We start from the raw sequence: 23,230 nt of genomic DNA on the forward strand, positions 1-23,230 counted from the left end.
ATCAGCTTGTTTTTCCTCAGACTAAGGCAAAGCCCATGGTGGGAGCTGCTGGGAAGGGCCCAGGCAGATAGATGTCTGAAGGAAGTGTCCAGATGTGCTCTCCTAGTTCAAGAGGGATGTGAAGAAACTGGAGAGACCAAGGGATATCAACATGCTCATGGAGATGGCACACATTGCACCAGTGGGAGAGGGCAGGGCTGGGCTGGGGATAGGAATCTGAGAACAGTCAGTGACTAAGGTCACAGAATCACAGAATATCCTGAGCTGAAGGGACCCACAAGGACCATCCAGCCCAGCTCCTGGCCCTGCCCAGACCCCCCAACAATCCCACCCTAGGCATCCCTGGCAGCGCTGTCCAAACGCTCCTGTACCTCTGGCAGCCCCGGGGCCGTGCCCATTCCCTGGGGAGCCTGGGCAGTGCCAGCACCCTCTGGGGGTGTTAATCCCTGTTAATCATCTTAAATTTCCCCCAACATAGCTTCATGGTAAAGCTGAACCCTTCTTGGTGGTGCTGAATGATGCAATGGGGTAAACAGTCACCAGCTGAAGCTTGGAAGATTCAGGTTCAATCTTGGAATAAAATTCCTCCCCAGGAGAGTGATCCTGGAGCATTCAAAGGGAGCTGGGGCATCTCCACCCTTGGAGAATCCCAGGACTTAGCCTGATATTGTCCTGGCCACCCTGACATGATTGGGCTGGAGCCTCTGATGGCCTGCCTGTGACATGGGATTTTTGCACTCATCCATAGGCTGCTCACTTGCAGCTCTCCTCTGGCTGGCTCGGACTGTGACCGGAGCCCATGGATAGGCTTGTGCCTGGGTGATCCTTGGCTGTGCCAGGACAGCCAGAGGACCAGGGAGAGCTCACGGTGCCCACCTTTCCTGAGGCACCAGCCCCAGCTTTGCTGCCTGCACAAGCAAGAAAGTGAGCCAAGAGGAGGCTGGGGCAATTCCCAAATTCACCTTCCTGGGTCACCACCATGAGCATCATGGGTGGCTGCCCTGAGTGCTCTTCAGCTGACATGAAGAGACGTGTATAAGGACCAGGTGGTGTCTGTGACAAACCTTGCCTCTTAAACTGTATTTAATTTTGCACTTTTATTGCCTGGATTCACTCCTTTACTTCTCTTTTACTAACCTGTGAGTGGTTATCAATCTGAGTGTCTTGGAAGCCTCTTCAGTTTGTCCAACACAGCCTCCGTGGTGGAAGGAGGGGCTTGGATGCCATCCCAGGTCTCATGGATTCAGTATCTCAATTTTTCTATCGATTTTCTCTGTTTTGTATCTGGCGACATTGAGCTCATTCATTCACTCCTTTTTCTGCACTGGGTGATATCCCAGGACTAGTTTCAGCCATGGTCCTTCATCTTCCCAAATAAAACCTGAAGGAAAGGGGAGGGAAAGTGAAGGGACTCTGAAAGGTGACCAGGAGCCTGTGAAACAATGTTGGGATGTCATTCTTCAGCCTTGTGTTATGTGATGATGCTTCTCCAGACGGTGCCAGGCACTGTGCTGGCTCCAGCTACACGATGCTGAGCCATGCCCAGGTGTGGGCCAGAGCCCCAGCCCCTCCTGAGTGCTGTACTGGGCTGGCTGCAGTCCTGGTTCCGTGTGGTCTCATCCCATTCTGGTGTTCACCAGCTGCCTCCATCACCTCTGAGACTGCTGTGGTTGACCTTTTGGTCTGGTGGTCTTCTGGGACATCGGCCCTCACTGTGGGAACAGTTCAGGGTGGCTCAGTGGTGGGCACCAATGCTCCCAGCTGCCCTGGAAGCAGACAGCTCCAATTCTGACGTCAGGGACAGTCCTGGCTAGGAATCTTGGGCAGAAGCTGTGTGGGAGAAACCTCAGCTTCTGGGCTGCCCTGGGCTTGTCCCAGCCGTGTCCTCTGGCAGCATCCTGCCTGGGGCTGTGTGAAGACCCCAGATGCGGACAGAGCTAGCAGCCCCCAGGCAGGGGGTTACTCCCATGACCCCCCATTTGTGTCCCGGCACCCTGAGCACCCAGGGCTGGGCTCTCTGCTCAGTAGCCAGAGCTCTCTTGAACCTCAGGGTCTGACCCAGGCTACACAGAGCAGTGTCTGACCACGGGACCAGGAAGCCATTGGGACAATGCTGGATACTGAGAGAAGAGAGGCTCCTCATCTTGTCCTCAGGGCTCATCTTTGATGCCAGGTGAGCATGGGTAGCAGCAGTCCCAGTGGGGACCTGCCTCCCATTTGTCTGCTGCTTGTTACCACCTGCCTGTGCTGCTGCAAGGTCATCCATCTCCCCACTGCATCCCACTCAGGACCAGGGGGCACCCAAGCCAGCCTAGGCACGTTGCCCGCCCAGGGGAAGGCTGGGGCAGAGACAGATGGCACCCAGCTACAGAAGAAATACATTTTTATTAGGAAAGCGCTCTGCAGAGGTGCCAGGCTCTCTCATACCAAACTAATCCCTCCGAATCCATCGGATGGGATGCAGGAACCCGAAGGGCGTCCGCCTCCATCCATAAATAGTGCTTCCTCCTGGCCAGGAGCAGCGCCACGGCGGAGGGGAGGGAGGGTGGCATCGGTCGAAACCAGCTCGACCCCACTCCGGCATGCGCCGGCAGTGGAGAGCTGTGCCTGGAGGGCGCCGGGGCAGGGCAGCTGCTGCCAGCGGTGGATGTGGGGCACATCTCTGGCACTGCCCAGGGCACTGAGCAGCAGCTCCCTCCCTCTCCCGTGCTCCGCGACCCCGACAGACCGGAGCGGAGCGGGAAGCGAGCGGCGCGGTTACTGCAGAATATACCGTGGGCACGTCTAGTACAACAAGCGCTGCTTATGCGGTCGATAATACTGCTACAAAAAAAGGGGTGGGGGGGGGATACGCCACACACGGAGCCCCCCCGGGCTGGCGGCCGGGCCGGCTCCTTGCGGTCCCGCCCCGCACGGGGAGGGCGGGCGAACTGAGAGCCGGGCAGTGAGCAGGAGGAGGAGGGCACAGATCAAGGGACCGGGCCTAGGGCGGGGGAGACTACGGCAAAAAGGGGGATGAGTGAGGTGGAGGGGGATCAAGGGAGGATCAAGGCTCTTCCAGTGTCCCCAGCCCAGTCCAGGCTCCCACGTTCGCTGGTTGTGCTGGCAAATGTCCTTCTTCCCAGCAGGCGGCCGGTGCGGGGCCGGTGCCCGCTTCCCGGTCACTGCACCGCCTGAGCGGGCACAGCAGCTGCCCTGGGTGGCTCCAGGCTCGCTTCCCGGCTCTTCTTCCTGGGAGGCTTCTTAATGGGGGTTTTCTTGGCCGTCTGCTCAGTGGGGAGAGTCTGATCCTGGCCGCTGCAGGCACTCGGCTTCTCCATCCACTTGGGCTCCCCGGCTGCCGTCTCGGCCGCCGCAGGGATTAGTTTTTGCAGATGGGGAGAGGTGGGCAGCAAGGGTTTGTTGGTCTTCTGGCTGCCGGCAGCCGCCGAGCGCTTGGCTTTCTGTGGAGGGGTGGGCTTCTCCCGCTGGGCGCCGACCCCGTTGGCCCGGATGCCTCCGTCCCCCTTGTTGAGGCTTTGAGTCTTTTCCTTCAGCTGGGCGGCCAGCTCGGAGGCCAGCTGGGGATGCAGCGGCTCGGAGCGGGGCTTGCTGGTGCCGGGGCTACACGGAGCATCCCGGCTGTCCCCGGCCCGCCGCTCCGGCTGGAAGGCACCCATCTTTCGGAAGGCGTTCTGCACCGCCCCGTTGATGGTCTCCATCGGCTCGGAGCCGGCCTTGCTCCTCTGCCTGGGTTTGGAGGGTGACTGCGGCTCCCCGCAGAGGCCGGACTTGCCCTCGGGGACGCTGGGCTCCTTCGGCTGCTTCTGCGCTCTGTCCTTGCTCCGGGCGCCCTTCTCCTCCGCCCTGCCCTGCACGTGGGCCGACGTCTCGCTCGGACTCCTCTTCCTCTTCGCCAAAGCCTGGCTCTGCTCGGGGCTGCCGGAGCGGGCGGCCGCTTGCTCTGGGGACTGGCTGGGTGCCGGCAGCGAGTTGGACTGGCCGGAGCCGTACCTGCCGTGGATCCAGGAGACTTTGGGCTTCGTGGCCGGGTCTGGGGGACGGGGCTTGGTCCTTTCCGGGGATGGCGGCTTCCCGGGGCTGCGGGGCTCCACGGTAGCATCCTCCTCCTCCCTGGACTGTTTGGAGAGGCGGGCCACCCTGGCGTAGAGCGCGGCGCCGGCCGACCCCGAGCCGCAGGAGGAGCGCTCGCTGTCCGAGGACTTGAGCAGGGGGGTCTCACTGCTGTCGGTCGGGAAGGCTCTGACAGAGCCCGTCTCCTTCAGGAACGTGTATTCTCCTGCTTCCTCCCCGCTGACTGGGGCCACCAGCTTGTCCCCGGGACTGGCAGGTGTCCCTCTGTCCCTGCTGTCACCCATGCTCTCTGCGGGAAGAGGGCACAGCAGTGTCAGGTGGGATGTGCCTGAGGAGGGGAAGGACTGAGATGCTCCCGCAGGACAGTGTCCTACCAGTGAGGCTCCTAGTCAGAGATCTCCTGGCTCTTAACCCTGCAGCAGCAAATGCTGGAGGAGGGAGCTCTGAAACCGTGTGGGAGGCATGACTGGAACCTGCACTCCTTCCTGGGGCACCAGGAACCAGGGTGACACAGTCCCCACCGTGCAGGAGTGACAGCTCTCCATAGATCAGGCCCCTGGTATTGTCCCCCAAGTCCCCTGGGGATGCACCCTGCTCACCTTCGTGGGGGACACAGTACACGGGCCCCTCGTCTGTGGTGTCAAAGGAGGAGAAGGAGCCGCGGGAGGACCAGGATGGGGAAGGCTGTTCCACCATGGAGGGTGGCTCGATGAAGCTGCAGTTCAGGGTGTTTTCCAGGTCATGGTGGGCCACTGCGAGGGCAAGGGACTGTCGTTAGTGTCAGTTCTGCCAAACCCCCCAGTCCCTGCTGCCAGCCAGGAGGGTGGGAGGCTGCACAGCTCCCCACTGCCCAGCTTCCTGCTGGGTGTCAGGGACAGGGACAGCATCTGAGGCACGGGGACACTTCTTGCTGCACAGTCCCACCAGGTCCCTCAGCCCAGTGTCCACAAAAGCCATCAGCCAGCAGTAGTGGTGACCAGTGTCCCCCATGCTTGGGCTGTGGGCAGCAGAGTCTGTTCAAGCCTCACACTTCCATCTATCTCTATCTCCAGCTGCCCAAATTGAGGATTCACATGGGGGAGGGACAAGCCACCCAAACGCTGGGTCCCATGAGGACTTGGTGGTCACCCACGAACTGTGCAACCCGGCACAGCCACCCTGCAAAGAGGGTCCTGGCACTGTGACTGTCCCCTTCACAGGGAGAAAATTAGCTGCTGGCTTTAATTCCACAAATTCCCACTTCAGCATCACTGAATGACTGCATTTTCCTTTTCCATGTGCTTTTGCACATGGATTCAGGATGATCAAAGGAAGCCTGCAGCAGGGGGATGTACATTTTCCCTATTCTGCCACTTTCAATCCCTTTGCCAGCTTCTTCCCTCCTGAAGCTGAGTAGGAGTATCCCTCCCTTCCCGCCCTGGCACTGCCCCTTTGCCAAGGGGCCACCCACAGAGAAGCCAATTGGAAGAGAGAAATCAGTGGAAAAATGGTGCTAATAAAACAAAATAGAGAAGATGAGCAGTTGGGAGCTGTCTGGGCTTGAGTGCCTTTTTTTTCAGCTTGATAATTTTTAAGGCTTTTTTCTGCATAAGCTCATGTCCCAGCCCATCCTGAGGTGCTTCCCCAGGTGCCCACAGCTTCAGCAGCCTCCTCGGGTACCCGCAGAACTGAGGCAGCACCCAGCTGGGAGGAGGGACCCATCCTCCCAGAGAGCCATGCTGCAGTAGATGCACTTGTTCCCATCGCCTTCCACTGTCTTTTGACCCCTGGGACAGTGACAAGCTGCCTCCAAAGCACAGCAGAGTCTTGCTTTGGATGAAGGGCTGCAAAGGGGTGGTCCCAGAGGGTGCTGGCACTGCCCAGGCTCCCCAGGGAATGGGCATGGCCCCGAGGCTGCCAGAGCTCCAGGAGCCTTTGGACAATGCTCTCAGGCTCAGGGTGGGATTGTTGGGGTGTCTGTGTAGGGCCAGGAGCTGTGTAGGTCCCTCCTAGCTCAGGATATTCTGTGATTCCATGAAAACCCCATGCACAGAGAGGGTCCCAGCTGTACATGGGTATTGCCAGATATTTTAAACTTTTGACTGAACATCCCAATTGCATCCCAGTCATGCTGCAACTGCCTGCCTGGACTGTTTGAGCCTTGCAGTGCATCCCTGATTTACAATAAAATATCTTTCAGTGTAATTGGGATGCACACTGGAACGTTCATCCTTTACTAGGGAATCTGGCTTCAGACATGTAGGGCTGTTGAAATGACAGCAGTGCTACACACTCACCCCTGGATAGTTTGGCTTCTTGGAGCAAGGAGAAAAAAAAACCAAGCAGAGATATTTAAAGAGCAAATGGCTCAGAGAGGGGGAAGCGGCAGCTCCAACATGGCTTTCCTTGTAATAAAAACCAAAAAGAGAAAATTGAAAGCAGCCGTCTGGAAGCGGATGAAGGGAGACGCTTCCTGAGAGGAGGCGTGCCGAGCGGCTGGGACCCACGGCCACGAGGCGACTCCAGGACTTCAGAGAGACCCAGGACACAGCCAGATTATAAAACAAGCATTTGTAGTGCACCTGGAAGCTTTGGGAGCCTTGGGGGCTCCAGCATAGTTGCCAGGGATTTTTCTTCCCTGGCTGCTGAGGCTGAGAGAAATGCAGATGCTTCCCACATCTCTCTGTCACTGCTGCCCAAAATCCTCCTGAGCCACAGCAGCAGGATAACAACCCCAGCCCTGCCTGCACAGTGGCCAGTTGGTCTCAAGGCTGGGATGAGGCAGAGAAGAGCAGCAGAAGAACCATGAGAGAGGGATCCCAGAGTCCTCCTGGCCACCCCTTCCCACTCATGCCAAACTCCCCATGACTGGCATCACCCTTGGGGCTGGTTGAGCTTTGCTGCTTGGGGAGGACACATGGTGGGGTGCCAGGCTCAGGTTAGCCCTGGCATCTTCAGGGTGACATGAGCAAATCCCACACACAGGGGAACCCAAACGCTGGCCCTGTGGCTGCTGGTGTGAGCTCAGGGTGGCCCTGCAGGCTGCCAGCTCAGGTGCAATCCCTGGGGAGATGCTGTGGATCCAAAACTGGTGCCAAGGCTGGGGAGAACCTTTTGAGGGAGGAACCTGAGGCTCCAGGCACCTGATGAGCTTTAGTGGGGCTTCAAGACCTGCAGTCCCACCTGGGAATGTTCTACCATGAGCAGGCTTGTGCTTACTGGTGTTTGAGCCCAGAAGAGAAAACCCACCTGGTGTCAGCAAACACATGGCCACACGTGGGCAGATCCAGAGTGACCACTGCCCGGGCCAGCCAGCACCAGTTTCACTGTGACATCCCCACAAGGTCCTGAGCACCTCCAGCACTGACGTGACCCTTGGGATGAGGCACTTCAGAAACACTGGGACCCCCCTGCTGGGGCAGCACCAGCGTGGGGAACAAATGGCCTCTGCAGGTGGATGCTGGCTGCTGTGGCTTCCACAGCACCAGGTGCGGTCATGACGTGGCACCCTGGTCACTGGGCATCAGGGAGGCAGCTACTGTACGCAACCCAACAGGGCACTGTCACCCTGGGGCCCTCAGACCCTGTGGGGGCTGGAGGCACTGCCAGACCACGTGTCAGTGGGAGTGGGAGCTGCTGGAGCCCACACGGACTCCACTGTGCCAGATAACATAAGGCAAGCCCTGACCAAAGTCTTTCCCTCCAAGGAGATGCCAACTCTCAGCTCCATGACAGACTCCAGGAACAGCCCCAGCCCTGCTGGGACCTGAGACCATCCTGAGCACCCTCAGCCCTTCCCGGGGCCGCTGCTGCCCTGTGTACACAGAGCAGCTGGACTGCAGCCAGCTACCTGCAGGCAGCCCCCCCTGCCCTTGCTGCACACAGGCACCCTCTGTCCTCCCTGAGCCGTTCCCTGGCCCCTTGCACAAACACAGCCTGTATGATCCTGTTATCCCTGCAGCAGGAATGTTTCTTGGGCTCTGGCACACCCTGCTCCAGGTAGGGCTTTGCTGTGCCCCACATGGCGAGGGGTATTCCCCCAGCTGGGATGGTGAAGGTAGTGCAGGGTGTGCAGGGATGGAGGTCACCTCTGTGTCCTGCCTGGGATGAGGGATTCAGCCTCAGGCTGAGCCACTGCATGCCAGGATGTGGCTGCTCTGTGAGTTCCACCAGCATGGCATGCCCAGGGAGGTGCTGGGCTCAGGAAGGAGGCCGGGGTTGAAACACATCCCAGCTCAGGGCGGGGATTGCTGCCTTCACACAAAGTTTGGTTAATGGAGGTGCAGCAGATCCCCAGCTCCCCATGCTGCAAGGAAGAGCTGCAAGGAGAGTTCAGAGAGTGCAAGGGATAGCATTCCCCAGCTGCTGGGATGCAGGGGGTCCCCAACAGCCCTGACAGTGCCAGGTCAGGGGCTTTGCCAGGTATGAGCAGCTCCCTACCAGCCAGTTCTGCACCTGGGCAGAGTGTGAAGCTCAACCCAAATCTCTGCCCCTCCATCCTCAACTCTGCTGCATGTGGCAGGAGGGAGGGCATCTGCCCAGATGCTCTGGCTCCTGGGCTTACTTCAGGATCAAAAGCACTAACAAGGCATCTTGCTGCGTGAGAGGGACCATTCCTCTCCAGGGGAACCTCAGAAGAATAAACCCAAAACTACTCAGCAGAGCTCTAGAACCAGGTGCAGCCTTTGCATCCTCACAAAGGGAAATGTGCTTGGAGATGCAGAAGCTGCAGACAGAAAGGGCTGAGCTCCTGCGAGCCAGGCTGCTCACACCAACCACTGAAATGCTCCCACTGATCCGTGTGTTCCTGCCACTGCCCTGCCATGCTCGCCGCCCTGCTTTGGGGCTGCCAAGGGTGCTCTGAGCCACATGTGCTGCCCTGACAGGAGTAAAACCTGGCTCTCTGCACCTTCCCCAAAGCCCAGCGCCTTACCCATGACCTTGGGCAGCTTCTGGCGGCGCAGGGGGATGCGTGGGAGCTTCATCCCGATCCGGCTGAACCGCCCACACAAACGTCTTGGAGGCTTTTTGGCTGCTGCCGGGTCCTGGCTGGAGCTGCAGGAAAGGTAATGGCACTATCAGAGGCACTGTGCCCCTCCTGGGGTGGGGACAGCCCTCATGGGCAACAGAGAGAGGCAGCAGCTCAGGGATGCTGCAAGTGCAAGGGGGTTTAGGAGTGGTAATGGGGTGGATGAAAAGCAGGAGTGTGCCCAGGCTGAAGGAGTTGAGGACCCACAGAGGCTGCTGCCAGCCCCAGGAACCAGCTTGCACCACTCCAGGATGTAGAGCAGTGCCAGGGAATGGTGGGAAGGCTGGATCCAACCACGGCCATTGGCAGTGCAGCCCCGAAATACCCGCAATGCCTGGTCAAGACCCCAAATCTTTAAAAAAAAAAAAATCATCCCAACCGAAAGCCAAACATGTGGCTTCTCTTTATTTGCTCTATGGTTTTGAAACCTCCTGGGGCCATGTTTTCAAGCAATTTTCCACAGCCACAGGAGTGAGTGGCTTTGTGAGTTGACTCAAGGGAACCTGCAAGACATCGTGCTGGGACAGCTCCACGGGTCACCCAGCAGTCTGGGGACACTGTGGTCTGGGCACCCTGGAAGAGAAGAAACTGTCTGGAGCCATTTCCCCTCTCCCTGGGCCATTCCTCACCTGATGGGTTTGTGCTTTATCTGCAGGATCATTACCTGCAGCCCACAGGCTCTCCAAACCAGCTGTGCCTGGCTGGGATTGAGCTTGCAGGGCCGCAAGAGGAAGAGTCTGGAAAATTCCTGTGCAGTGGCTGGTGGCACGAGGGGGGTTTCTCTACATCTGGAGGAGCTCCAACAGCCCTCTCATCTCTTGCTGAGCAGCACAAACCCTTCCCCCTGCCTTGAGTCTGTCCCCATTCCTATTATCATGGTAGGATGTTAACCTGGTGCTTCTAAAATGCCGTCAGCATCCTGACCTTGCTGCAGGAACCCACCCTCCCAGCTCTGATCATCCATCCCCATGTGGGACAGCCAGCATCCCCCCTGTCCCCCAGGCCTCATCCCTTTGCCCAGGGATTTGTTCTGAGGGTTTTGGCCATGTCGTGTAGCCCTTGCTGTATTTCAGGGCCCCCTGTGCAGATCAGCTCCAGACCCTGGTGACTGGAGGGGATTTGGCAGGTCTCTGTGAAATGATGGCCCACAAGAGAGAAGCAAAGTCAGAGGAGGAAGGTGTTCCCCTGACAGGGCTCACCCTGAGCACCCCCATCAGCCCTGATGATGCAGCAGGACTGCTCAGACCCTTGTACCCACATGGTGTCATGTGAGCAGCACAGCTCTGCCTCAGTTTCCCCGTACAACTACTGCCCCGGCACGGTCTCTGCATCCCCCTGCCAATCCCAGAACCCACTGATCTCCTGCATTCCCAACCTGCAGAGATCCCTCCTGGCCCCGGCACTCACCCGCTGGCTTCGTCCTTCTTGCGGCAGACGCAGCAGCAGCAGAGCAGGGAGAGCAGGAGGATCAGCAGCAGCGCCATGAGGGCCCCTGCCCCGATCACCCCCATCCTCTGGTTGGCCTCTGCAAGGCAGACCCATGGCTCAGCCCGGGGCTAGCCTGTGGCAGAGCCCAGAGCCCAGAGCCCAGAGCCTGGCCTGTGGCAGAGCCCAGCCTGTGGCAGAGCCCAGAGCCCAGAGCCCAGAGCGCAGAGCCCGGCCTGTGGCAGAGCCCAGAGCCCAGAGCCCAGAGCCCAGCCTGTGGCAGAGCCCAGAGCGCAGAGCCCGGCCTGTGGCAGAGCCCAGAGCGCAGAGCCCGGCCTGTGGCAGAGCCCAGAGCGCAGAGCCCGGCCTGTGGCAGAGCCCAGAGCGCAGAGCCCGGCCTGTGGCAGAGCCCAGAGCCCAGAGCCCAGAGCCCAGAGCCCAGCCTGTGGCAGAGCCCAGAGCGCAGAGCCCAGCCTGTGGCAGAGCCCAGAGCGCAGAGCCCGGCCTGTGGCAGAGCCCGGCCTGTGGCAGAGCCCAGAGCCCAGAGCGCAGAGCCCGGCCTGTGGCAGAGCCCAGAGCCCAGAGCCCGGCCTGTGGCAGAGCCCAGCCTGTGGCAGAGCCCAGAGCCCAGAGCCCAGAGCCCGGCCTGTGGCAGAGCCCAGAGCGCAGAGCCCGGCCTGTGGCAGAGCCCAGAGCCCAGAGCCCGGCCTGTGGCAGGGCCCAGTCCCGGTGCCCAGCACTCACCCATGTGGCAGGCACCCGTCAGGGGGTCACAGGCACCATCGTGGCAGCCGCAGACCTCGGCACAGTTGGCTCCGTAGCGTCCAGGAGGGCAGGTCAGGTTACAGCTGGAGGGAAGGGCTGGGTGAGAACAGTGCATCCCCCACCCCAGGCACAACAGCAGGAGCCACTTGGCTGCCACCTCCTCCCAAACCCTCCATGTTCCAGGATGCACTCCTCCAGCTTGCTCTGACACAGCTCCTCCACACCCTGGGGGAACCCTTAATCCACAGGGATCAGGAACCCATCAGGGGCTCTGCCCATCACTCAAGGGATTCGGCCCAGCTGGATCTGAGACACTCTTACTGCTCTCTGCACGTCACTTCACCATCAGACACAGTAATTAGGAAGGGTCATCAACCCAGCAGTCACATCTAATGATACCCTGGTGTCACTCACAGGGATTCCAGCTCAGCTCAGTGGTGATGTGGCCGTGGCACCCCAAGCCCCAACCCCCACCAAGCCAGGCAAAGCCACAGTGGCCACAAGCTGGGAAAGTGCCAAGATCGACATTTGTTTTTCCTCCAAGAAGGAAAAACAACACAGCAGCCCTAAGACCCTTCCAGTTTGGTTATGCCTGGTGCCAAAGCTCCACTGCTGGTAAAATGACTTCCTGATGGTGTCACAGAGATGATGGGGACACACTTAAATGGGCACCAATCCACAAGTCTCAGGGCTTGAGCATGGAAAACATGGTGTCAGCAGATCCATCCCAACCTGCCTCCCCAGCCACTGGCCAGGCACCGTAGGACAGGAGCAGCTGGAGCTGGGAGATGTTGGCAGCGTTGCTGGGCACCAAATCCTCTGCCAGCTGCATCCCAGCTGGAGTGGCTGCAGCTGGAAGGAGCCAGTGGGCCCCAGCCCAAACCCACTCCCCACGGGACACAGCTGCTCCCAGCCCCGGGCACCGTGCCCCGAGGTGGCTCAGCCCATTTCACACCCCAACAACTTGCAAAGTGCCACCTTGGCCAAGCCCCGTGCCTGCTGTGTGCCAGTCACGTGCCAGTTGTGTGCCCATCATGTGCCTGCCAGGATGGGTGCTGAGCTTCTGTGTCTGCTGTGCTGCACCGGGCAGCTACAGCAGCAGAACAGGAGCAGGGATAGTCCCCCAGCAAGGCCAAACCCCTCACCCCACCACTTGGCCCTGCAGTTCTGCCCCAGGCTGAGATTTTGGGAGAGTAGAGGAGTGTTGATTTTTTTCCAGGAGGGTCCTGATACTTCTGGGAAAGACAGGGAAGATAAAGCACTTTGTATACACATAAATATTTTAGCAGCTGCTCCTTCAGCATGCTCCTGACACAGGGCTGAGGACATGCTGTATGGCAAGGATGTTGCTTGTGCCTTCATTGCAGAAATCCCTTTTTAGCAAAATTGTACCCTGCTGACAAAAACACTGGTTTGGATATAGTCGCAGGGATTTGCCTGAGCACCCAGAACGTTCCCGAGCCTGCCTGACTGCACCACTTGGCACAGCTCAGCTCAAGGTTACAGCACCAAGGCTGCGTCCTGAGGGAGCATCCCCCATCCCCACCTTCCCAGTGCTGTGCCAGGGTCTCAGAGCAGGTTAATCCACACTCTGCCCTCTGGCACTGTGCTGAAAGCATCACCATACCTCCCTGAGACCCTCTCTTTGCCCACCAAAGGTGGCCATGATGCCCAGGCGGGCATCCTAAACTGGTGCCAGTGCCCAGCAACTGTTCCAGCACTACAAGTAGTTGGCAAAGGCCCACAACACCACCTCCCAAAATGCAAACACTCCCTGTTTTTAGGCCTTGAGTGAAATGCCAGCATGGGCGAGATGCCAGCTCCAAATCCCTGTCCTCGCTGTCACCCTCTGTTAATTGCTGGGAAAACCTGAGCACCACGCAGCAGGACCTGGGGGAGCTGTCTGCATGTCCCAGCTGGGTGGGAAATGCTTTCCTCATCTTTTCAAACAACATTTCAGTCCCAGGATGTGAGTAGACCCTCGACGGCCCTTGTGACCCTGGAGTGGGGGAAGGAGAAGGTCTGGGGAAGGCCCCAGCCAGAGGCAGAGCTTTAAATGGGAGCCCCCCAGGAATGCCATGTTTGGGAGGCTGTATGTTATTCTGTGATGTGGTTTTCTCTCTGTTTTTGGATTGAAATTCCACCCTGGACTTAAAAACCCCCAACAAAACACCACTTTCTGTTGATTTGTTTTTGCCAAACAGGCCTTTTCTAAAGCACGACACCCCTTGCTGCTGTGAGCTTGTCCTTTCCCCTCTGCTCCCCACATCATCTGAACTATCACCCAGGAGTGCTTCCGCTGCAGGAAACCTCTCAGCTGGCAACAGCACAGGGCACAAGGGGGCACGAGGTGCCTGAGCATCGCCTGTGCCAGGAGGTGCCCCCAGGCGTGCTCACCAGTGCCTCACTTACTATGTGCCGTGGGAGCCGGGGTGGCAGAGGCACTGCCCGGTCTCGAAGTGGCACTGGCCGTTGACGCAGTCGCTGCAGACGAAGGCGCAGTTCTCCCCGTATGTCCCGTTCCGGCACTTGGTTTCACACCTGGGAGGGGTGAGGGCAAGGGGCTGGAGCACCCATGGCACTCGGGGACCTCCAGCATCCCTCCACATGCACGGAGACGGGGCTGGATATCGCCATGGTGGCTTGTGGCTTCTGAAGCCAGGAGAGGGGTACAGGGATGGGCTGGGCCCACTGATACGGCCATGGAACTGAAGGGAGTCTGCCAGACCCCTGCCTGTGCCCCTTGGACCCTGGATGGGTCACTGGGGCTCAGCTCTCAAGCTGGGATGCTCTTCTGCAAACCACTGTGTCCAGGATCGGTTCCAGGGCCGCAAAACCCTTCAGTGACCTTGTTCCCTGGGAGAATCAGGGACACCAGGCACTGCTTTCCCAGAACCCAGTGCTGCACCCAGCGGCACTCACCGGTCTCCGATCCAGCCCGGATTGCAGTGGGAGCATTTGCCATTGATGTGATTGCAGGTGTGGCCATCCTTGCAAGGGGGACAGAGCTTCTCGCAGCCCTCTCCGTAGAAGCCGGGCGAGCAGGGCTGGTCGCACTTGGTGCCGTTCCAGCCCGCCTCACACGTCAGGCAGCGCCCGTCGGCCACAGTGCACGGCTGCAGGCTCTTGCACTGCCCACACCTGCAACAAGGGGAACCCATCACCCAGCACAGCCCAAATCCCCCTGCTGCCACCTCCCCCCGGCGCCGGGTCAGACCTGGCAGGGATGGGCACTCACCGCCTCCTGCAGCCCTGGCCGTAGAAGCCGGCCGGGCACGGCTCGCGGCAGTACTTGCCACGGTAGCCCGGCTCGCAGGTGCAGGTCCCGTCCACCTGGTTGCACTTGCCCTTGTAGCACTGGCAGTAGCGGTCGCAGCGCGGCCCGAAGGTCCTCTCCCGGCACTGGCAGCGCCCCGTGAACTGCTCGCAGGGCGAGTTGTTGCAGGAGCACTGGTTGTTGCAGCCGCGGCCCCACCAGCCGGGCTGGCACAGGCAGTTGCCTGTCTGCTGGTCACACTGGGAGTTGTGGCTGCAGTAGCAGGAGCTGGAGCACTGCGGGCCCCACCAGTTGGGCTCGCAGGTGCATTTGCCCGTCTTCTGGTCGCACTTGCCGTGCTTGCAGAGGCAGATGTTCTCGCACTTGGAGCCCCAGCGGTTGAGGTTGCAGGTGCACTGGCCGGTCACATCCTCACACTGCCCGTTGGGGTGGCAGGTGCACATTTCCTTGCAGTCGGGACCCCAGAACTGCCGGGGACACTCTGTGGGGAGAGCCATCGGCCTCAGCACTGCCCACAGTGACACCCCCACGCCAGGCACCGATAGAGACCCCCAGTGCTAGCAGCACCTCTCGACCACAGTCCTCCCTCTCCTTCCCCCAGTGCACCGGATCCAAGAGGAGACCCCGGCAAGGAGACAATGCCCTGGGAAACAGAGCCAGGGGACAGGCAAGGGCAGAGCTGGAGCATCCACAGTTCCACTCCTGATGATCTGCTCTGGAAAGTCACCCCAGGATGAGGTAGGTCCACCCTGGTGAGCCCCCTGAGGACACAAAGGCCAGTACTCACTGGTGTCGCAGTTGGCACCAAAGTAGCCGTGGCGGCAGCGGCACTCGCCAGGCCTGACGCACACCTCGTTCTCCTTGCAGGTGAAGTTCCCCTCGCACACAGCTGTACAGATGGACAGACAGCAGGCATGACTACCAGCACTTGCTCCCTAAAGCCCCCCAGGGTCCCCCAGAGCAGAAAAAGGGCTGTGCAGTGACCCTCTGAGTGCTGCTGAGCTGCGACACTGTGACCATCCTGGCAAGCAGCTGCCTGGGCTGGACGGGCCCCTTTGCAGAAAAATTCCAGCAGCCTCCTGTCACCCAGCTCAGTTCCATCTCTGCCGCCCAGAGAGGATGCCACCCATCCTGGCCACCAGCCTCCTGCCACCCAGCCAAGCCATGTCCCTGCCGGAGGCTGCACCCAGTGGTGCTGTCCCTGCTTAGCTCTGCTTTGCTAGAGGGGAGAAGAGGACATGGAGTAGAGGGGTTGTGGGCACTGCCATCTCAGCACTGCCTCTCCCATGTGGCTACCTGCCCCCAAAGGCCACCAGCCCCTCTTCTGCCACAGGGGCCTCATGCTGAGAGTGATGCCTGGAGCCAGGCAAGCACAGGATGTGGTGCAGGCAGCACTCGCAGATCCCACACCACCCTGGACAAGTTTCCTTAGGCACTGGGACAGGGAGACACAACCACCCATCCCAGCCACCTTACCTGGGAGTAGTTAGACCTACGGTGGAGGATATTATAGAAATCCCTAAAATAGACAGATTACACAGGTTAGGAGCAGTGAGTCTAAAGGTTAGAGCAGGTTTGGGGGCAGGAGATGGGAACGGCTCACTGTGGGACCATCCTCCCCCCACTGTCCCGCTGGATCCTGTCCTTCTCTCCTCCAAACAGACCACATCCCCTTCCCAACGCATGCAGCGAGTGGTTACAGGGCTCATGCACAGTGGGTTAGTTGGTTATGTGACCCTTGGTCCCAGCTGCAAAGTGCTACCTCTGGTTCTCCTGGGGTGTGGCGAGCCCTGTGGCCAGCTGGGACTGTGGGGGAGCCCCAAAGCAGCTGTCTTCATTGTGGTGGCAATGCAGGGAAGGATGCTCCCAGGGTTTCATGCTGAGCATCCACTCTGGGCTCGCTGTGGCCCCCAGTAAAGAGCTATGAACCTTTCACGGCCCCAGTCCAAGCTCAGTGGTCTTTGGCAGCCCCAGCAGCCTCTTCCCAGTGAGGCCACGAGAGCCCCCGTGCCTGGTCTGGGCAGCTTTGGCTCCACTGCTGGCTCTGTGGGGAATCTCAGTCCCATCCCTGCAGCTGCACCTTCACCCTTCACTGTCCCTTAGGACCCCAAGCAGCACCCCCAAGTCCTCAGACCCAGAGCTGGCTGGTGAGGAAAGAAGCCCCACAGCTCTGTGACCCCTGCCACTGTGGCTGAGCACCCATTCCATCCTCACGGTGCTGGCCTGGGGCACTGCAGGGAGACAGGGCTCTGGCTGCAGGTCCCCTGGACAGGGAGTCCCAGCCACAGGACACATCAAGGTGGCCCCTGACAGTGGTGGTGAGGCCAGGAGGGCTCAGTGAAGGATGGGCAGAGCCCAATGAAGCAAAATGCTGGTGTTTACCTATTAAACACTCGCTCCCTTGTTGCCTCCATCCCAGGCAGCACACGAGAACCGAGGAGCTGCAGGGATAAAAACAAAGCATCACAAATACTTACAACCCTCAGAAAGTCCTGGTCCTTCCCAAAAACCCACCAGGAGCACTGAGGCCTTGATGCTGAGAGATCCTGCTGGGTTTCTGCACCTCCAAAGGGGAAAGAGAGCTCTTGGCTCCTCCTCCAGCACACAGAGAGTTAATGGATCTGCTGGGGGATCCCATGGATGCCCCACCAGCCATTAAGGTGATGCTAGGAGTAAGAATAGGACCACTTTTTCCCATTAATAAGGAGTGATGAAAAAGCAAAAGTCATGTTTGCAATCTCCACAATAAAAAAAAATCCAAAGCCCCCCCCCCCCAAAAAAAAAAAAAAAGGGAATGTTCTAAATGTCCTGGGAGAAAACATGACTTGAACTGCAGGTTTGCTGCCTTGTGGCCTGGGGATGGAACCCCAAAGGCAGGTTGGAACCACCCGGCTGGAATAGCTGGAACACAGCCAGCTCCCAGGGAATGTCCCCATGTAGAAGCAGGGGGAGGCCAACTGCAGGCAGCTGGAATGTGTCCCTGAGCTCTTGAGAGTCCTGGAGTGCCACAACTTCCAGGGACTACCAGGCACAGGATCATCAGGCAGGACGTTTCTGGCACGAGCTTGACCAGGATGGGGGCTCAGACCCACCCAGAGGCTCAGCCAGGGATGCTCAGCTCTCTGCTGGGAAGGGACACGTGGGGACATCTCACCCACACTTCATCAAAGAACCCACCCAGGAAAATGTCTGGGGGCTCATGATGCTGCAGCTGGGGGTGGGGAGCACACTCCCCATAACCCCACAGAAATCCCTGGAGCCACGCACTCCTCCGTGGGGCGACCCCCACCGCGGGGTCCCACGGGCGAGGGAGCAGCGCTGCAGGATCCCACACAGCCCCGGCCGAGGCTGCAGTCAAGGAAAACTGCACCCGGGCTGGTCTGGCCGTGCAGCCTGGAATGCATCTGGCTTTTTCTTTTCCTCTTTTTTTTTTTTTTTTTTTTTCCCCCTTTTCCTCTTTATATGTAACAAATGCAGAAGAGGAGGAGACAGCGAGGAAGTATTTTCTCGAAACCCAGCGCAGTCACAGGACCACGTCTGGCTGCCAGGCTGCCTCATCCTGGAGCCGGGGCGGGAGCTGCCAGCGCAAGCGGGGTCCCGGGGCAGCCCCCGCTCGGCCCGCCGCCAGCACCACGTCCCCCTGCTCCTGCCGGACACTGAAAAGCTGGAAAGGAGGCAGAAAAGAACCACAAAAATGATTCAAGGCCTGGAAAAAATGCCTTGCAGCTGGAGCCCAAAATAGCTCTATCCCAGCAGCCTGTGGAAGCAGCCACAAGATGCTGCAATGGCAGCAGCACAAACACCCCCCGCAGGGACCCTAGGGCTCAAGGGGGGCTCTGCTCCCGCCAAGCACGCAAGGGGTTAATGCACGGGATTAAGGGCAAAGGTGGGGCAACCACCAAATCACCTCCCTGAGGACTGGGCAGGCTGGAGTCAAGGTCCTTCTCTGCAAAAGGCCTCAGGCTGTGCCCCCCAAAAAGCTTTGTCAGCTGTGCTAGTAAATCCTAGCAGAGGTGGAGAAGGGCCCATGGTGCTCTTGCCCTCCCATGGCATGGCCAAAGCCTCGCTGTTGCACCAGGAGTTGCTTTCACCAGTCCACCCTTTAGAAATTCAGTTTGGTGGCTTTTAGAGTGAAACCTGAGTCACAGGTTTGCAAGAGGAAGCCCTTCCACCTGGGAAACCTGCCTCCAACAGCTCAGCCTGGCCACCGTAACGGGCATCACCTGAAACGTGCCAAAAAATATCCTTTGTGATGAGCTGATGGTGGGGAGCTGGGAGTTACTGGGATATGGTGGCAGGAAGGAAAAACTTCTGCCATAAGCTGGAGGAGGTGAGCGGCACCACAAGCACCCCCAGCTGGGAGCCAGCCCTCTGCCTCACAGGATTTGGGTTTATCTGTTCCCTGATAGCTAATCTCTCCTTCCCCGTGCCTGCTGATGGCCTCCCACACCCTGACAGCACCCATCTCATTTATCAGCAGCTTTGACAACAAATAAACTTGGTCCTGTGAAAAGGAGAGGCAGCCAGGATGTGACACTGGACAACCCTTGCTCCCAGTGGGGTACCTGGACTGGTCCCAGCACAGCCAGCCCACAGAGGGTCCGTGCTGGCTGCAGGTCACCAATGCTCATCAGGGTGTGGGCCTAAAAGGTGTTCCATGGCCTCAGCTCCTTGACAAAGGGCTTGCTCCATGTGCCCCCTGACCACTGGAAAAGGATATCTGAGAGATGTGTTTAAAAGCTCGCTCCTGACGCACACGGACATGGCACTGCAAACATCCACTCTGCAAATACTTTCTTTCCTTCAAAGCACGACAAATGCTGCGAGAAAAAACAATGAAAAGCTGCCTCTGAGCTGTGGCCAGGGCTTGAGACCTCAGCTGATGTGGAGGAAAAGGAGTGGGCTGCGTGCAGAGCTGGAGCTGTCACCTGCTGGGACTAGTTCTCCATGCCAGGCTTGCCCCTGGCCCATAGCCACGTCCTGCTCCTGCTGATTCCTCCTGGGATCTCAGCTAATGGTCCCAGGCTTTTCACACAGGTAGAATATTTTTCTTATGGATTAGTATCCTACACTGCTCCTGGAAATCACTTTGCCAATGGCTACAGAGAGGCCTCTGAGGCAGGAGGGGTGGCTCCTCAGTCAGAGCAGCACAGCCTGCCCTGGACAGTGAGGAGCAGGCTCACACCCCTGGAAGCAGGAGCAAGACTCTGGGGCTCAGCTGGGAGCTGCTGCATGTGGTCCCATGTGAGAGCATCCAGCCCAAGCCAGCGGATGGAGCTGCAAAGGAGCTCCATCCCAGCACACTTCTGGAGCTCAGAGAACCACTGGCACCTTCCCCATGCCCAGGGCTTCTCCATCCCCACCCTGCTGCTCCTTCCAAGCATCACCCCAGTGCTCATCTTCCTTTGTGCCACCCAGCTGGCACACAGTGTTCCTGGGATAACTGGGGCCCAGGCATGGCACTTCCCAGCTGATGCCAGCTGCAGCTCCCTGACGCCAGCCTCAGGGCTCAGACAGACAGACAGACAGACATCCCCAGGGCAGGCAGGAATAGGATCATGGGTATAAATAGAACCCCTTTGGACAGAGAAATAAAATTAAAGACCAAAGGAAAAGAGAGTGGTAGCCAGAGAGCAGGACAGGGTCAAAGCACTGTCCAGGCTGTCACCACTGGCACCTTTGGTCATACCAGTGAGAAAACAGTTATAAAAGAACTTCAAATTTAAGGACAAGTTGAATTTAGAACACAAAACCCCAAAGAGCCCCAAATATGCCCTTTTCTTGCACCCTAAATTATTCCTTGAATTTCTACTTGGGAGCCAGGTGACAAGAAGTCACACAATCCTGAGCCCTCTGAAACCCATGGTGACATTCCCACAGGATGTCTGGAGGGGCTTTGCAGAGGTAAGGGTCCAGCAAGCTCCAACAGCCTTGGAGGGCACTGGGACCTCCTCCCAAAGCCATCTCCAGTCCCACTGCCCCTAGCCCCAGTATCTGCAGCACCAGGGCCTTGGGGCCACCGGGGTGGGTTTGGATGGTGACACATGGAGGGTGGTCCACATCAAGTGTACACAGCAATGATGGGGGCAGGTGCTGAGTGAGTGGGTGCAGAGCGAAGAAGGGCTTGCAGAAGGGTGAGGGATAGGAAATGATGCAAACCTCATCTGAGCTTCTTAGGGACTGTCTCTGCACCACCATGCCCAGCCCCTAGGCTGCCTGCAGGCCCCGGTCCTGCCAGAGGATGGACACAAGCAACCTGTCCCACTCAACAGCCAGTGCCTCTTTCACAGCCCGTGGCACCCAGGGGTGGCACAGTGAGTGAGTGCGGGCCCTGTGGCGCTGGGGCAGCACCTCCCCAGCTTCATCCAGTGGGGATCAGGGGGTCCTTCTGCATGCGGGAGAAGCCGGGCACCCCACCCCCCGCACATGGGGCAGCACACAAGGAACAAGGTGGGGACACTACTCACGTTCCCTCTGCCACCCAAGATGCAGTGGCAGCTTCGCTGTGCAGATCACGTCCCCGAGGAGGGACGGATCCCTGCTGTCAGGGAGCAGCACCGCTGGGAGCTGCGGCCGCTCTGCCTCCCAAAATGCCTCCTTAGGAAACGCCGGCTGTAATTTGAGGAGGGGGCACCAGCGCCCTGTGGCCCTGCTGAATGGAGCCATTATGCGGCCCCTCTAGCTGGAAGCACATGTTTTCCTTGTGGACTCGCCTGACCTCACAGGCGAGATGTAAAGGGGCATTTATGGCCTGGGCCCCCCATCAAGCACGGGGGATCCAGCTCTCCCAGGCGGGAGGCAGAGGCTGCGGGCTCTCTCGCCTCTTGCTGGGGCCAGCCTGGCCCAGGCGCCTGGGCAGACCGAGCCTGAGCGCTGCAGAGAAGCTCGGCTGAGGCGATGCTCTGCAAAGGGACCTGTGGGACACGGAGACCACTGGAGCCGGGACAAGTCAGTGCCATCTCCTGACACCCTGCCCCCAGCCAGCCATGCAGACTATGACCCCCGGACAACTGGACAGTGCCAGCACCCCCTTTCTGAAGCCCAACACGAGGGTCTTGGGGCGGCCAACTCCACAGTCCCCAGCAGCCTGGGACAGCTTCACCGTGACACCCAGAGCATCCTGTATCCCACCAGCCCAGGGTCAGCAGCGCAACCCGATCCCCGGAGACGCCCGGGACCGGCTCCCCAGCGCAGATCCTGCCCCAGGGATGCAGGATTGCCCTCCGATCCCCTCACGACTCCATCCCCAGAGACACCCAAACCCAGCTCCCTACAACAGAACCGGCCCCGGGCATCCAGGACTGGCTCCGGGGGCATCCCGGACCGGTGTCCCGCAGCCCCCGGGGATCAGGACCAGCCCCCGCGTCCCCGGCCCCGCTCGGGCTCAGCTCCTCACGCTCTCCCGCCGCCGGCTCCCCCCGCCTCAGTCGCGCACGGGACGGACTTTGTCTTGGAAGGCGCCCAGTGCCGCGGCTGCCCGGGATGGGGGATGGCCTGGCCAGCCCGTCCCGGCCCGTCCCGTCCCGCAGCCCCGGTCCCGGCCCGGCGCTGGGGGTCCCGTCCCGCCCCGCACACCTGCCCGGCCCCGCTCCTACCCGGCGGCCCTGCAGACGTTCCTGCCGCGGGGGCTCAGCTCCTGCGCGGCTCCGCTCAGCACCGACAGCAGCAGCGGCAGCAGCGCGGCCCCGGCCCGGGCGCGGCGGGGCGGCCGCAGCCCGCGGGCCGCCATCAGCGGCGGAGCGACGGGGCCCGGCCGCGGCCGGCACAGCCCATCCAGGGCCGGGCGCTGCCTGCCCGCCCGGCTCCGCCGCTCCCGGTGCCCGCCCGCCCCGCTCCCCGCCGGTCCCCGCTGCCGCTCGGCGGGCGGAAGCCGCGCTGCGAGCGCTTCGCCGCCGCCTCCCCCGCGCCCCTCTCTGCAGCGGCGGGAGGGGCTCTGCCGCCAGCCAGGAAATTCCGCATTGGTTCCCCTGACGGCGGGCCAGGCTCCGGGGGCCGCCGCCGCCGCCGCCCCGGCCCCGGGCAGCGCCGCCCCGACGGCCCCGAGAGGCTCCACCGGGTGGGCAGCGCCGCTGAAATCGGGGACGGTTCCCGAGGGGGAGTGGGAGGATGCCGAGTCCTGGCTTCCAGCGCAGCCCGGGGGTCCTGCAGCTCCCGGGAGTCCCGGGAGTCCTGGGAGTCCAGTGGCTCGGGGTGTGGATGGCCCGCGAAACGGCGGCACCGGGGATCGGCTGTCACGGCGGTTTGGAAGCCGCAGAGCAGCGGGAGTACCCAGCAGTCTGATGGTCCCCGGGGTCTGGGTCTCCCGGGATCCAGCAGCTCTAGGGTTCGACAGCCGTGGGTGTCCGAGAGCTCCGGGTTTTGGCTGTCCCGGGGGTCTGGCAGTCCCAGGCTCTGGCTGTATCTGGAATCCGGCAGCCCGAGATGCACAACAGCCCTGAGACCTGTCTGACCTGTGCTTCCAGTAGCTCCAGGGGTCCAACAGTCCTGGGTGCCCAAAGACCCCAGGGTCAGTCTGTCCTGGCAGTCTGACAGCCTTCAGGAGCCTGAAAGCCCCAGTATCTGCCTGACCCAGGGATCCATGCTGGAGACAGCCCCAGGATCTGGCTTCCCCAAAAGTCTGGTGGCCCCAGGAGTGTGACAGCCCCAGTGTTCAGCTGTCCTGCACATCCAGGAGGTGCCAG

At 60.0% G+C, this 23,230-nt stretch overlaps 1 protein-coding gene across 3 annotated transcripts; it reads right to left on the reverse strand.

Annotated features, from left to right (window-relative positions):
• Window positions 1-2,366: 2,366 nt before the first annotated feature.
• Window positions 2,367-22,852, reverse strand: SCARF2 (scavenger receptor class F member 2). Of its 3 annotated transcripts, none has more exons than XM_038152329.1 (12): window positions 22,145-22,851; window positions 16,932-16,990; window positions 16,026-16,068; window positions 15,337-15,438; window positions 14,511-15,030; window positions 14,195-14,413; window positions 13,685-13,813; window positions 11,252-11,355; window positions 10,490-10,607; window positions 8,987-9,108; window positions 4,674-4,826; window positions 3,162-4,363 (listed from the first exon to the last, which is right to left on the reverse strand). In XM_038152329.1, exons 5-12 carry the CDS (start codon window positions 14,990-14,992, stop codon window positions 3,162-3,164), a joined length of 2,529 nt encoding a protein of 842 aa, XP_038008257.1. In that variant the 5' UTR covers window positions 14,993-15,030; window positions 15,337-15,438; window positions 16,026-16,068; window positions 16,932-16,990; window positions 22,145-22,851. The 3 variants fall into 3 exon arrangements, with proteins under 3 accessions (XP_038008256.1, XP_038008257.1, XP_038008258.1); XM_038152330.1 differs by lacking the exon at window positions 22,145-22,851 and adding an exon at window positions 19,115-22,126; XM_038152328.1 differs by lacking the exon at window positions 16,026-16,068 and having other exon boundaries at window positions 2,367-4,363; window positions 22,145-22,852.
• Window positions 22,853-23,230: the final 378 nt, after the last annotated feature.

This window comes from Motacilla alba, chromosome 15, assembly GCF_015832195.1.
Source record: "Motacilla alba alba isolate MOTALB_02 chromosome 15, Motacilla_alba_V1.0_pri, whole genome shotgun sequence".
NCBI classification, from domain to species: Eukaryota; Metazoa; Chordata; class Aves; order Passeriformes; family Motacillidae; genus Motacilla; species Motacilla alba.